General features: G+C 35.6%; 1 protein-coding gene across 1 annotated transcript in view; it reads left to right on the forward strand.

Annotated features, from left to right (window-relative positions):
• The window catches only part of MBTPS1 (membrane bound transcription factor peptidase, site 1), a 43,942-nt gene that overhangs the window by 26,001 nt on the left and 2,672 nt on the right, over nt 1–15,269 (forward strand). The window contains exons 15-22 of the mRNA XM_073307518.2: nt 1,458–1,573; nt 4,003–4,159; nt 5,234–5,358; nt 6,513–6,590; nt 10,653–10,793; nt 13,368–13,499; nt 14,078–14,204; nt 14,970–15,100. Of these exons, the coding sequence (XP_073163619.1) occupies nt 1,458–1,573; nt 4,003–4,159; nt 5,234–5,358; nt 6,513–6,590; nt 10,653–10,793; nt 13,368–13,499; nt 14,078–14,204; nt 14,970–15,100 (1,007 nt within the window). The remainder of the gene's footprint in view (nt 1–1,457; nt 1,574–4,002; nt 4,160–5,233; nt 5,359–6,512; nt 6,591–10,652; nt 10,794–13,367; nt 13,500–14,077; nt 14,205–14,969; nt 15,101–15,269) is intronic.

Here is a 15,269-nt window from a genome sequence, read left to right on the forward strand (position 1 = left end):
TTAATGACATGCATTACAGTACAACCTCGCTATAACACCCTTCGTAATAGCAAACCTTAGGCTATACCGAACCTGGCCCTCGGATCCCATCCCAAGCTTCGCCTGCTGCAGCAGGGGGCTGACAATTCCTCTGGCTTCAGGGCTGCAGGGGAGTGGGGGCACACAGTTCCTTTGGCTGCCAGAGGAGCTGTTTGCCATGGTCCCGGGGCCAGAGGAGCTCTCAGTTGTGCTGCGGGACTCAAAGTGTCAGCCACCCTTTCTCCCCCACACGCAGAGCAAGGTTCTTTCCCTATAACGAACCACTGGCTATAACAACCAAATGGCTTGGATCCCCAGGGGTTCGTTATAGCGATGGTGTATTGTACCTTTATTGTCTAGGGAACATAATCCCACTTCCAGCATATAACATGGGGAATTTTATTTTCTAATAATTTCATGGAAAACGATATAGCTTCTAGATGGAGTTCTCGAGCTTTATCTGTGGTTTATTAACAACTTATTTAAATTATTTCCTGGATTTCTGAAGAAAAGTTTGACATCTCTAAAGAGTGAAATGTATTTGAAAACTAAGGCTTCATCTTAAAGTGTTTTGCTCTTATTTAAAAAACAAAACACCTTTACAAATTCAGCTAGATTCATTCATAAAACTCAAACTGAAGGTTCATTTTTAAAAATAACTTAATAGTTTAGTTTAGTTACAGATTGACTATGGCATTTTCTCAGCTCCGCTATTCACTTCGTGAAAGGGAACTGGTATACATGTTGTTGTCTGTGTTGGCACACGTCAAAGCAACCTGAGAGATCCCAGACGAGGGCCTCTGCTTTTTCAGAAATGTCTCCATATTGGTCCCTCACTCCTAAAGAAGTTGATGTTAGTGCCAAAAAGGGAACCTACTCCAGAGTCTGACTTGGGTGGAGACAAAGACTGTGGGCACTGTGTAGGAGGGAGCACACAGTGAGAAAGCAATGGGAACCAAGCAGGTTACAGGTGCTGGGTGTCTTCTTCTGAATAGCTGCCTGGGGAACTGGGATACTCGTCTCCCTAGAATGGCTCTTGGCAAATGGCAAGGAGCTGTTTCCACTGGTTTCAGCAGTTCTCCAAAGTCAGTCCCACTTACTTGCTTCATCTCAGCTGGTTTTAATATGGGGTTAATTTTTCTATTTGAAATGTGTAATAAACAAATACTAATGTATTTCATAAGAGGCCTCAACTCAGCCTTTAGTGTTGTTTGTGTAATTCATTGCACTCTATTATCTACACTTACAGATGATACAGTTTGCACAGAATTGTGCATAGAGTTGATTATGCATGGAAAATTAGAAGCCATTATTTGAAAATGTATCTTTTAGAAAATAAAATAAAAATTGACCCTATAACAAGATAATGTAATTTATGTTTGTGCATGTGATGTTTACATTTCTTGACCACTGTTTTTGTTTACTTTTATTTGTATTAGGAATGGTGACCACATCCATACAAACTTCAGGGATATGTACCAGCATCTAAGAAGCATGGGATATTTTGTTGAAGTTCTTGGTTCACCATTTACATGTTTTGATGCTAGTCAGTATGGTAAGCAGTCATGCATTGTTTATGTTCTGTTAATTTCTTGTAGAAGCTTTCTTATCTTTGTAAGGGATTGAAAAGATCTGAAAAAATACTAGAGAGTACATGCTAATAGAAAAATAACTGCATACATTATAAATGTGTCTTTAATTTTACAAAGGAAGTTTCTCTGTAGTATTCCATTTTCGACAGTACAATTAGTCAATTCCCCTTTCGTTGTATCCAAAAATATTTAATGGGCTGAGAAGGAGGAAAACTCATAATTCAATCTGCCATAATGTTCTGATTTCCCTAGCCCCTATATCGCATTGTATATTGAATCATAGAAATGTATTCTCACTACAGTGTCTGAGACTGTTGCTTTGGTGGTGAATCTTGGTCTTACCTTGTTCATGGGTTTAATTAATATTATGGCAGACTGCCAAAATCTTCCAGAGGAAGGGAAGTGAAAGGGCCATGTTCAACAGTTTACATTTCATGGGACAAAGAGATGGTACCTCGGTAGCTTTTGGGCATCCCCCCCCTGCCAAATATCAAAGGACTGCTGCAAATAAGGGAAGTGTGAGAACGTAAAGAAAAGGTCGCAAGAATCCTTTGTAATGGGCAGTGTTAGATAACCTTAATATAGGGTTTGCTATAATGATAAGTAGAGCCACCTTGCATGCTGTCTTCATTTAGTTGCTGGAGAATAGGAACCCCTTAAGACAAATGCCAGCGTAGCTCAGATAAATGCCTATTGAAAGGGACCCCTATCATGAATGGGTCTCTAGTGACATAGTCACATGGATGCTGCCAAACAAGGTTCTCTTGCATGACAACGAACTTTGTTTCAGCCTCATACATTTAAATACTCTAAATATTAAATTCCTTAAATTGGGTTAATAATGGAAATCTTTATATGAGTTAAACTGAAACAGCATTCACTGAAAAATCAAATGACCTGTTGGGCTTTCAGAAATTAGACTAGAACTGTTTTTTTGCATAAATATAATAAACTATAAATGTTATCCTGTCACATATGGATAAATATACAAAACTACCTTCAGTCAAAAGTGGAAATGAATTTGATGTTCATTCTACTTAACTGTCCAATATATATTGAATAGCATTTTCTGTATAAGAACTTCATTTGCAGAAGGGGTAGGAGGCGATGGGATTCTCTTCTGTGTTCTTGGTGATGCTGCAGTTTGTAAACACTTCCAGTTGAAATGCTTTTGTCTTATTACCATTTTATATACAACAAAGCAAATAGGAGGGGAAAAACAATTCCAATAGACAGCTTTGAAAGAAGAGCTCTCGCAATATTAGAAGAAAGAAATAATAATGTTAGTGTACCTCTTATTAGGAAATGTTTTATTACAGAAAGAGTGAAGAATTAAGGTGCCTCGATAACTAGTAGCAAATTAACATGTCAGTTGTTTATTCCAGGGTATACAAGTATATTTTTCCAATTACTTTTCCTATGGAGCAAATAAGTCACCTTCTTATTTTGTTTGGTTATTTATAATAACGTTGTGAAATAACCAAGACCGTTTTTTAATCTTCTGCATCAAAAAGGCAGCAAGAAGTCTCAATATTTTTTTTAATCTGGTTATTACGACTTCACAGCAGCTAGAGTAATAAATGATAGTATTTGAACAGAAGGAAAACATGGAGATAGATCACTAAGCATATAGTCTTCTGTATTAAAGCAAGCAATTACCATTCAAATCTTTACTGTGTCTTTGGCTAGGATTCATTCTTCATTCTTGTATTATCAAGCATAAAAATTAAACTTGTCATCAAAGTAAGAAGCATTACATATTAAAGGATATCCAATCCGTCTCATGTAAAGACTTAATCACTGGTTTGTGTATTTACATTAGAGATGTTACAGAATTCCTCTTCTTCCCCTACATATGCACAGCTTCAAAACAAACGCTGATCCGTGTAATATTCACTACTGAGTTGTTTTCATGTTGGTATTTTCTTACACATATTGTTGAAGCCTTCCTGTTTTAATGGCTGTATGTTCCTGCTTATGCTGGCAAGTCACTGATTTTGTTTGAGAGATTTTAAGGTCTTGTCAAAGGGAAAATCCTGGCTAAAACATAACTATAGAGTCACTATCAGTGCATCCTTTATTCCTTACTATAACTTCCTCTGTAGCATGACACATTAAAGGAGTTGGTGGTCTTAATCCAGTACCTACATCCTAGAAACCATTATTAAAATTGACACTTATTATTGGCATTCTTGAAAGAAACTAGGGATTGAAAGGAAATAAGACTGATACCCTTAAAGGGGGCTCCTTCAGGTCACTTTGGAGCATATTTTTAGGAAGGCATGGGGACACAGCACAGATGCTACCTTCTGCATGAGTTCTGTAGATAGAGGTAACATTACATTGGTTAGATCTTCAGAGATTATGAATTCTGTTTGCTCTGTTTATGTAGGGACCTTACTGATGGTGGACAGTGAGGAAGAATATTTTCCTGAAGAAATCACCAAGCTAAGGAGGGATGTTGATAATGGACTCTCGCTAATAGTGTTCAGTGATTGGTACAACACTTCAGTGATGAGAAAAGTCAAGTTCTACGATGAAAACACAAGGTATCAGTTTGTGGGGGAGGGCCTGTGGGAACCACAACTTAACATAATTGCTCTTTATAAGGAGGTCATCATAAAAAAAATAAACTTGTCTATTGTCTTAGGTAATGCAGTAACATTATTTTAGTATTTGCAGTCTTTCCCACAATATGTATAAGGAAGGGAATACTGCAGATGCTACATTCACTTTGTCTTTATCAAATGGCAAATGGGCATGTTTTTAACAGCAATTGCTGTAAATATATATATATATATTATATTAAGGCAACATATGTCACAAATATAGAGACTAGAAAAAGCAATGACTACTTAAAAAAAAAAAAGTTCTCAGTTGTCAGTTTTTGGGAGGAGAATGGGAAGGAGAGCGTAATTATGAATGGTATCAGTTAGCTAAGTGACCCAGTATTCAAATATCTGAAATAATTCCTATATATTTTATAAAGGGGAAATACGTTAGCATCACTAATAATGGAAAATTTAATATTTGTGGGCTTAAAAATAACTAAAGATTAGAAAACTCATCAGTCAGCTTTGTGTTATTTTTAACCTAGAAATTATCCAACCAACTGTTAACAATAATATTTTCTGTTACTGGAGACATCAGAAGTTCCTTATTCTCTCGGACAGCTTTTAAATGATTTGGGCCATTAGCTTTTTTCCTTCATTGCCAAACCAAGTAGACGTGTCAAAATGTTTTATTTCAAGGTGTTTTTTGTTCTGTTCTGCTAAAGCACACTTTGTTTCACTGTAAAGCTGGACCACGTTGAGAATTTCACATTTGTAATGTTAATTAACTTAGGCTGGGATTTTCAAAGGAGCCTAAGGGAGTGAGGTGCCTATATCCCATAGAAATGCAATGGGATCTGGGCACATAACGCACTTCAGACCTCTTTGAAAATCACAGTCTTAGTGTTCAAACTGTCACCACCAAATAAACATTAACATTTATGTCCTTGAATGTACTGATAGCTTTGGTGCATTCTGAATATCATCCAGGGAGATATTGGAACTTCTGTCATGAAACAAAATTTTGGATCTCCTATACTAATAACCTGTGTCATGCTCTAATTTTTGTAGGCAGTGGTGGATGCCAGATACTGGAGGTGCTAATATTCCAGCTCTCAATGATCTTCTCTCTGTCTGGAACATGGCCTTTAGTGATGGGCTGTACGAAGGGGATTTTACCATGGCAAACCATGAAAGTAAGTCATGGAATACAGTACTTTACTACTCCAAGAATAGTATTTTCTTTGGGGAAATAGTTATACTTATGGGACATGTGACTTTCAGAGATACTGCAACTAACACCCCTATGAAATTATATGAAAAAAATCTAGTAGAAGATTTTAGTTTAATATCTGTATAATAAACTCTATGGTCGTCTTTGTATTTGCATTCCAGATGTAGTTCTTAGTGTTTTATTTATTTTCTAATTTGAAATTATAATTACTTACTAATTAGAAATATTAGATATCAAGGTTCAGGTTTGTCCTATTTTAACTTAATATTTTAAATTGAATTTTGAAGTTTTCTCTTAAAAAAAAAAATTCACGTTTGGAGTCACTCCTCAAAACGTTCCACTTTTGACACATGTATATAATTTTTGGATGTTCTTTAGCACATCTTGTCCTCTTGACCTTTGAATTCTCTACCCCGTAATTGATTGATTTTAAATATGTCTACCCATATCAATTGATATTTTTCACTGTTTGAGGTTTTAGCTATTATGGTGGATGATCTTGTGGTGAAAGACACCGGACGGGGGCTCAAGAAATCTGGAATCATTTTATGGCTCTGCCACAGACTTTCTGGTTGACCTTGAACAAGTCACTTAATCTCCCTTTGCCTTAGTTTCCAATCTTCTGCTTGTGTGTTGTTTCCTTTTTTTACACCCTTTGTCTATTCTGTTTATTTAGACTGTGAGCTCTTCAGATCAGGGACTGCCTCTAATTTTGTTCGTACAATCCCTGATTGTTGGTGGGGGCCATTGGAATACAAATAATAATTATCCTTCATAGTGATAACAATGGCTTGTAAAAGATAAAATAATTAAGCTTCTCTTTTGGGTTTGAAAAAGATTATAACATCGTAACTTCTAAAATGAAAGTATACTTGAGTGAAATATATGAAATTAAATATTTGAAAGCTTTTCTTGGAAATTCTTTAGTAGTTAATTGAAAAAAAACCCTTCTGCAGATTATATGGTGATTTTAATCAGAATATGGGAACTCATATAAGCATGTATGATGCATTTCTTTTCTTTCTTGACCTTCACAGTTAGCTGAATAATGGGGTGGGGGGAAAGTACATGCATTGTTAGTCTGTGCATTGTAATTTCATATGTCTGTTTTTTCAGTGAACTATGCATCAGGATGCAGTATTGCTAAGTTTCCAGACGATGGCATTGTAATTTCACACACTTTTAAGGACCAAGGTATACAGCTGCATTTCCTTATTTTTATTATTTTTTTTATTAATGGTATTTCTAGGTCGGTATACAGGTAAACATTTATAATTGAGTGCAAAAGTTACCAAAAATGTACAGAGTAATTCAGTAGATAGGTTGTTTCTTTTGGTATAGCGTTTTTACACACAGCTTAGGACACAGGTACAGGCATGCTTTTGATACAAGACAGTTATATGTAACTATATACACAAATATTTATTGTAATACTGCTGTCTCTGTATATCTATTTATACACTTACAGATGCAGCAGAAATTGTGTGTGCATCTGGGTGCATAGGTAATTATTAGTGTCCTTTCTGCATGTGGTTTTGTGCAGTTTTACTTCAGACTGTTGCTTGTACATTTCAGTTAAAGTGATAGCTGAAGTCTAAATGTCTTTAAACTCAGACTTGGTCCTATCAAATTTGACTATCTTCTATTTTTTTAATATTATCTTTAGCTATATCTCAGTTGTAGGATTTTCTTTTCCAAGCCATAAGTTGGTGATGCATTTGTTGTACAGCTATAGCTAATGTTTTGAACAAGTATCACATTTTGTTGTTAGCAGTTATCTTTGAGAACTCATGGAGGACAAGTGAGGTCCCAGAGGACTGAAGAAAGGCAAACAGTACCTATTTTTAAAAGCAAGAATAAAGAGGAGCTAGGGGTTTATAGACCAGTCAGCTTAACTTTAATACTTGGAAAGATACTGGAACAAATTATTAAGCAATCAATTTGTAAACACCTAGACTATCGATAATAAGTTTATAAGAAATAGCCAGCATGGATTTGTCAAGAATAAATCCTGCCAGATCAACCTAATTTCCTTCTTCGATGGAGTTTTGGCCTAGTGGATGGGGGAAGCCGTGGACGTGATATATCTTGATTTTAGTAAGACTTTTGACCCAGTCCCACATGATACTCTCATAAGAAAACTAGAGAAATGTAGTCTGGATGAAGTTACTGTAAGGTGGTACTTAACTGGTTGAAAGACCATACTCAAAGACTAGTTATCAATGGTTCACTGTCAAACTGGGAGGGCATATCTAGAGGTGTCCTGCCGGAGTTTGTCCTGGGTCTAGTACTAGTCACTATTTTCACTCATGACTTGGATAATGGAGGGGAGAGCATGCTTCTAAAATTTGTGGATGACCCCAAGATGGGCAGGGTTGTAAGCACTTTGGATGACAGGATTAGAATTCAAAATGACCTTTACAAATTAGAGAATTGATCTGAAATCAACAAGATGAAATTAATAAAGACAAGTGCAAAGTACTTCATTTAGGAAGGAAAAATCATATGTACCACTACAAAATGGGGAATAACTGGCTAAGTGGTACTACTGGTGAAAGATCTGGGGGCTGCAGTGGATCACAAATTGAATACGAGTCAGCAATGTGATGCAGTTGCAAAAAAAGACTGATATCATTCTGGGGTGTATTTAAAAGTGTGTCATATGTAAGACAAGAGGTAATTGCCTTGCTCTACTTGGCACTAGTGAGGCTTCAACTGGAATGCTGTGTTCAGTTCTGGGTGCCACACTTTAGGAAAGAGGTGGATAAATTGGAGAGTCCAGAGAAGACTAACAAAAATGATAAGTGGTTTAGAAAATCTGACCTATTAGGAAAGGCTAAAAAAACTGGGTATGTTTAGTCTTAAGAAAAGAAGACTGGGGATGGGGTGGGGGTGGGGTGGAGACCCGGTAACTCTTCAAGTATGTTAAGAGCTGTTATAAAGAGGACGGTGATCAGTAATTCTCTATGTCCACTGGAGGAAGGACAAGAAGTAATAGGTTTAATCTTCAACAAGGGGGACTTAGGTTAGATATTAGGAAAAACTTTCCACATATAAAGTAATTAAGCTGTGGAATAGAGTTCAACGAGAAGCTGTGGAATCCCCATCATTGGAGGTTTTTAAGAACAGTTTGGACAAACACCTGTCAGAGATGGTCTAGGTTTACTTAATCCTGCCTCAGCACAGAGGGATGGACTTGATGACCTTTGGAGGTCCCTTCCAGCCCTACATTTCTATGATTCTGTGATTCAGCAGAATGTCTTCCAGGATGTAATAAATTCCTTTTTTATTATACTTTATGTCAGAAGTTTCCTGTGAATTTTTATGTGTATATGACTTGAGTGTTTTAATCTGTGGGCAGTCATAGAAGATGTGTGTGTTGTGACTAACATGTCTTTGTTCTCTTCAGATGAAGTTAGGACTTTGAGTTTATTTTGTTGATGCTTACTAGGATGTATAAGAGGCATATAATAAATTTCCGTTAGAATTCTGCCACAGTGGAGAAAAGCTGAGTTGTGTGGGCATTTTGGAAGATGTTTAGTATTCAGGAACTCTGTGTTGTTGTTTTTTATATTGACATATATTTCAGCATCATTCAGAGATGCATAAAGTTTGGTAATCTCACGAAAGCTTATGCTCTAATAAATTGGTTAGTCTCTAAGGTGCCACAAGTCCTCCTTTTCTTTTTGGTAATTAGTCTGTTAGGCTTCTTATTTTTCTGAACCCCTTTCAGTTCACCTTCAAAAGAAAGACATTGCTGTATGTTTTTCTGTCTAGTCTGGAGATAATGTGTTAACTGGAGGAATTTGCAATTACTGGGTTTTTGGAGTTTATATTGCTGTTTCAGTTCTTCAAATAATCTCAGATTGGAAGCAGAGAAGCATTTTACCAAAAAGTAATGTTATGCATATTTTATAATACGTTTTGTTTCTTTATGGATCATGAATTTTGTTTTCCTTTTCATTTATCATTAACTAAAATCTGCAAAAGTTTGAATGTATCTCACAGTGTAGAGTTAGTGGCCTTTTGAGTTACGAGTTCCTGATTTTAAACTAAATAGTTTTTGCTTTTTTGATAAATGTATCCATACCACCACCTGTCTCTTTGGTTTTTCTTCCTTCCCATATACAACTAGTTTCAATTTAGGCGCAAATATTCTATTTACAAGCCATCTGTTTAAACAGCCATTAATCATTAGGAGACTCTCAATCTTGTAAGTGACAAGCACCTGAATATCCTTACAAAGTTGCTTTTTAGATTTTTATTGCAAGTATCTCATAGGACATCATTGAGCCATAGCAGAACTTGACAATGAAATCTGTTTTGTTTTGTTTTTTAAATAGAAACAGAAAAAAGTGAAAGTAGGTAAGAGTTTAAAACGAGAGAAAATAGGGGGAAAGCATGTGAGTTAGGTAAAATTTTCTTTTTGGCATATTTCTCCATTATAAACTTAATATTTTGTTCATAAATTAAAAGTTTAACAGGAGTTTAAATACACCAGAAGTTTGTAGTGCATAGACATAATGAGATGCACACATTGGAAAACAATTGCCTTTATTCCTCATAACCCCTACTATTAAACACGTATATTAACATTCTTCAGTTAGAAATTCCATTTTGTTGCTCTTTACAAAGAGAGGGAATTCCTTAGTTTGAGACTACTGTATTCCTGGTTCTTGCTTGAATGGTGCTTGGCTTCTAATAATATTTAAACATAGCAGCCATGTATGTGGATGTTAAGCAATATGTGTTGTAATGGTCAGTGTTTAAATTAGTAGATATTGCACACCGTTGCAAGAAATTAATTTCATAAAGTCCCTTTAAACTCTTTACAAAAAATTCACTCTTTCTAATGGAAAAAAAACCTTATGTAGAAAACCTTAATTATCTACTATTTTAAAACTTGGGAAATTAGGGGAATTGTAGGTGAAATTTTAGGATTTTTCATTAGAGAACATTAAAGACAGTGAAACACTTGAGTCTTGATTCTGCAACTGCACTAAAGTAAAGAAAATAAACTCAGTGCGGGAATTACAAAACAAAGGCCTTGGAGTGTTTTTATTTGTTGCCAAATTTGTCTAGGAAATTTTCTCATGAATGTAATCTCAAATTAAGAGCCAAGAAACTGCATTTCTTGAATGTTTATTATTTATAGCTTGTAACGTGTGGGGGATTGTGTATCGTGGAAGGGGGGGGAATGTTTAAATTGCATATGGCTTTTAGTAGAATTTAAAATTCCTTCTTACTCTGTTCTAGGTCTTGAAGTTTTAAAGCAGGAGACTGCTGTAGTTGAAAATGTCCCCATTTTGGGACTGTACCAAATTCCTTCTGAAGGTGGAGGCAGACTAGTTCTATATGGAGACTCTAACTGCTTAGATGATAGTCATCGGCAAAAAGGTATATGAACTGTGATATGCAGAATGAATTGCTTTTATATACTGACACCTGCGGAGCTGGCTGGTTTACAGCTCCCATCAGCAAAATTTATACTTGCTATGAAAAAAAATCTGAATGCCACCAATCATAGGACAATTTGATTTCTTCATAGCTGTATTGAGTATGTTCTATCTAGTATATTTGTAAAATCCAATTATGGCTAGAAGAATAACTTTGTAAAATGACCTCGTGATATCCAGTAGTTCTGATCCTTGTACTTATACAGATTTCTGTCTCTATTCTGAACCTGTTTCTAATAGAACATAGCATTACTTTGATATATCAGGGTGGATTTCCAGGATTAGTGGTTAAAAAACTTTTTTTTTTCTTGTAAATTGAGGGCATGTCTGATTTGGTGTCATTGAGACACAAGTATAGTACCCCATGATCCTATTTGTATAGTGCCATTTGCATAGTATAATTGTCATTTAAAGTGTATTTTTGCATTACTGTTTTTTATCAGTAGGTCTAGCAAAACTTAACGACTTATTAGCCTTTATCCTTTTCAGAGCATGTTTCAGTGTAGATTTATAATATAACTGGACTTCCAAGCTGTGCTGCCCTATTTTACTCTGCATCTCACACAGAACAGCAATGGTAACTCTGTGAGAAATTAAAGATTGTTCCTTGAAGAACCATAAATTCTTTAAATTGAGGGTAACAGGTTCATAGAATCATAGAAGTTAGAGGTGTAAAAGACTTATCGGATCACGCAGTCTATTTCCCTGCAAACCATGATTGTTCCTTATGGTCCATTGTCTGGTGCTTTGTCTAGTTTAGATTTTAAAATTCTGAAGCAGTTGTTTTTCTACCATTTCCCTTGTGAGACTAAGCTACAATCTGGTAGGGCTCAGTATCAAGAGATATTTCTTGATATTCAGCCTAATTTTTCCTTTTATTAATTTTATCCCTTTTAATACAAGTAATACATCAGTGTAAAACGTTAAAAAATTCATCTCCTGACTAAATTTTCAAACCCAACAAATATTTGTAGATTATCATGTTTTATGTAAAATTGTCTCTTAGTGAAGGTCTTTTTCCATCTTTCCTTATAAATCACTTCCTCCAATTTTTTTCGATACCTTTCTGTTAATATGGTGCCCAGAATTTATCATTAATACCCTGTGGTGACACCAGAGCTTTACAGGTTCACTAAAGGTTATTAAAAGCCTTTCCTGCAAGGACAGATATTTTAACAATGATATAAGTAATAGAATGCTGTGCCTTTTGAACACTGATGCTGTTATATTTGGTGTAACTCTGTGTAGCAAGCAGACTGGAAAGCTTTAAATAATTCCATTAAATTGGCTTTTAAGTTATGAATTAAGAGCTTTATCTCCTGCTTAAGACATCATTGACCTTAAGCTGTTAAATTCTTCACATATATGAATACAAATCCTTAAAACGTGGTTGACTGACCTCTTTAAAAATCAAAGGTGAGGGTTTAAGTGATATCAGGATTATGAAGATTAACTTCCATTCCCACCAAACAGCTCTTCAAGCAAAGAAGTTCTGAGGTTATTTTGGTGGGGCGGGGTGGGGACTCTGTTAAAAATGAATGAGAAGATTCACTTGTCCTTATTCTACAAACTAAAATTTCAGAGAGCTTGAGACCTGTGATCATAATTTTAGCAATAGCAAGCTCTACAGCAAGACCAGGACAGTTTTAGCAACATTTGAAACGAGTGCTCATGAGCAGTACTAGAGTTGTAAAGAACACTCAAAGAAGCTTGCTACTGCAGCATTTCCCAGCTTTTCCCATATCACAACCCCCTTTTCCAAACTGGGATCACTGTGGGAGCCGCCTCGCATATAACTGGGATGCTGGGGTCTTAGCAGTATGGGAAGAGCAGAGTGGTTGGGATCCCTGATAAGTGTTTGGCACACCTCTGTGGGGCATACAACCAGGTTGAGAACCTCTGCCCTTCAGAATCATCTCCCACCAAAAATATACTTTGTCCATGTAAGAACAGCTGCAGCTGTGACTCTAAATGATGAAAGCAAAGCTTTAAGCTTTGTGCTTCCTACATTTCCACATCAGTAAAACTGATAACTTCCATATACATGCAGATAACGTGCTGTTTTGGGGAGCACCTACCTCACTTGAGGCATCAAAAGCTCTATGTCTCGCCGAAACAAAGTTCCCATGCTTGACGCAGTTGCTGAATAACCTACTCGCAGCATTAAAAGCTAAACATTTGTTTAGTTCAGAAAAGAAGAAAATATTTTCCTTTAAAATTGAACAGTTTGTTGTAATTTCGACACTTTAAAACCCACCCCATATGTGAAAACAGGGATATTTTTTCTTAGCTATGCCAAGAGAAATAACCATAATGCTTGTACTACTTGTAAATCAAAAAGAAAAGGAGAAATTGACCAGGTTTTAAAGCTTTAGGTATCCTATTTAAAACTCAGTCCTAGAAATTTTAACTAACAAATTTCTTCTTTATTTATTTACTTATTTATTTTAAAGTCCAAACTGTATCATAATGTGTGTTATTTTGGGGGGCCGGGGGGGCCATTAAATCCACACAGACTGCTTTTGGCTACTAGATTCTCTTCTTCAGTATACTTCCTACGGGGTGATGCCACCAAGTCTCAGTCATTCTGAAAACAGACAACGACCACCAACTGGAGCAGGATACTCTCTTCCAGAGAGGATGGAAGGTGAGAGTGTTGGTTACTTAGCAGAGCCTGTTAGTATTTAGTACCATCTTAATCCTGTGGTACTGCAGGAAATAGGAGTGGCTCCCCGAATGTTCCTGTTTTCTTAACACTGCATTTGTATGAACATATTTAAAGACTTCAGCAATTATTAAAATCACAATGCAGTAATTTTAAATACACAGTTTTTGTTATCTGTGGCACTGTATGCAAACAGATTTTGGAGTAGTAGCTCTTGCATATATTCCTAATATATACTGTTCTTCTAAGTTCAAATACCAGTTGATGGATACAGTGTGTATTTAAAGCACTCAGTTTTATCTAATATGCTGACTGTCAAAACCTAGAGATTTTAAAGTTGCCTGGCAACTGATTGTACATTCACAATTCTGTTTTATAAGATACTTTTTAATTATTTATAAGAATGAGGTTTAGCTGTAAGGCATTTTATATAAGAAACTCCCTTTCTTAATCACAATGCTGTTTGGTATAATACAGATATTTGAAAATCTTACACCTGAGAAACTATGAGGACATAAAATTTGTGTAACTCTGTCTTTGTCTGTGTAATGGAATTACAGGTAACCATCTTCATCGGTATTCAAAGGTGCTTGAGGCTCACTTGGGAGACCCAAAACCTCGTTCTCTTCCAGCTTGTCCTCACTTGTCCTGGGCAAAACCACAGCCTTTGAATGAAACTGCACCCAGGTTATTACATTTTATTCTTTTAAATGTTTTTAATAAGAAATTTTCAGTTTTGAATTTGATCAGAAAGTCACTTTAAATCAAATGGTATTGTCTCTGCTTTCTGAGTGAATGCCTGAAACTTCTCAAATACGACAATAACAAAAGGTGAATAATAAATAGGAAATAATGGTTACTGCACTCCTGATGCACATTTTTGGCTAACTCATCGGTCATACTATAATTTATGGAAGTTTGGGACTTTACAGACATTTCGACAAATAAAATGGTGGTTTTCTGAGTACCCCCAAACTACAATTAATATGATCTTGCAAATAACAGCAATGAAAATTCATGTTTTTTTCAGAAAAATATTTCTAAATCACTTTTTGATTAACTCTACTTTCCAGTGTGTCATCTGTTGGTAGTTTAGAGGTAGACAAACCAATATATCTATTAATGGTCCACTAGCATTGTGGGTAACTTTTGGTAGGTTACCCCAAGAAATAAATTTGTAGATAAGTAGATACCTAACAGACTTTGTATATACAGCATTTGATTTGAATTTTGTAATCTTGTGAACTTTGAAACCAATAAAATTAATTGCACAGTAAGTAATCTGTGCATCCAATTTAGTGAATTAATTATTGATTCAGATTATCTTTTTATATAATTTCTTTTTATACATTTTTATGCAATGTTATATAATTGAATGTATAACATTTCTGCAGAATTCTTTGGACTTCTTGGACCAATGTGTAAATGCTTTTATATTTTAATTTCTTCCAGCAACCTTTGGAAACATCAGAAGTTATTGTCAATTGATTTGGATAAAGTGGCTTTACCCAGCTTTCGACAGAACCGACCCCAAGTAAGACCATTATCCCCGGGAGAAAGTGGAGCATGGGACATTCCAGGAGGTAAATATCAATCTGCCTGGGGCGCAGAGAGACGCAGAGATTTTACATGATTTCTTAAAAATGTTTAAAGTGCTCAGAAATGTCAGTGACTGCCACAGTATAAAAAGTTTGTGTTGAAAATTAAAACTAACTTTTGTAAGTTTGTGATTTGTTCAGAATAAGCTTGTAG

The sequence above is a fragment of the Lepidochelys kempii genome, chromosome 12, assembly GCF_965140285.1.
Source record: "Lepidochelys kempii isolate rLepKem1 chromosome 12, rLepKem1.hap1, whole genome shotgun sequence".
Lineage (NCBI taxonomy): Eukaryota > Metazoa > Chordata > Testudines > Cheloniidae > Lepidochelys > Lepidochelys kempii.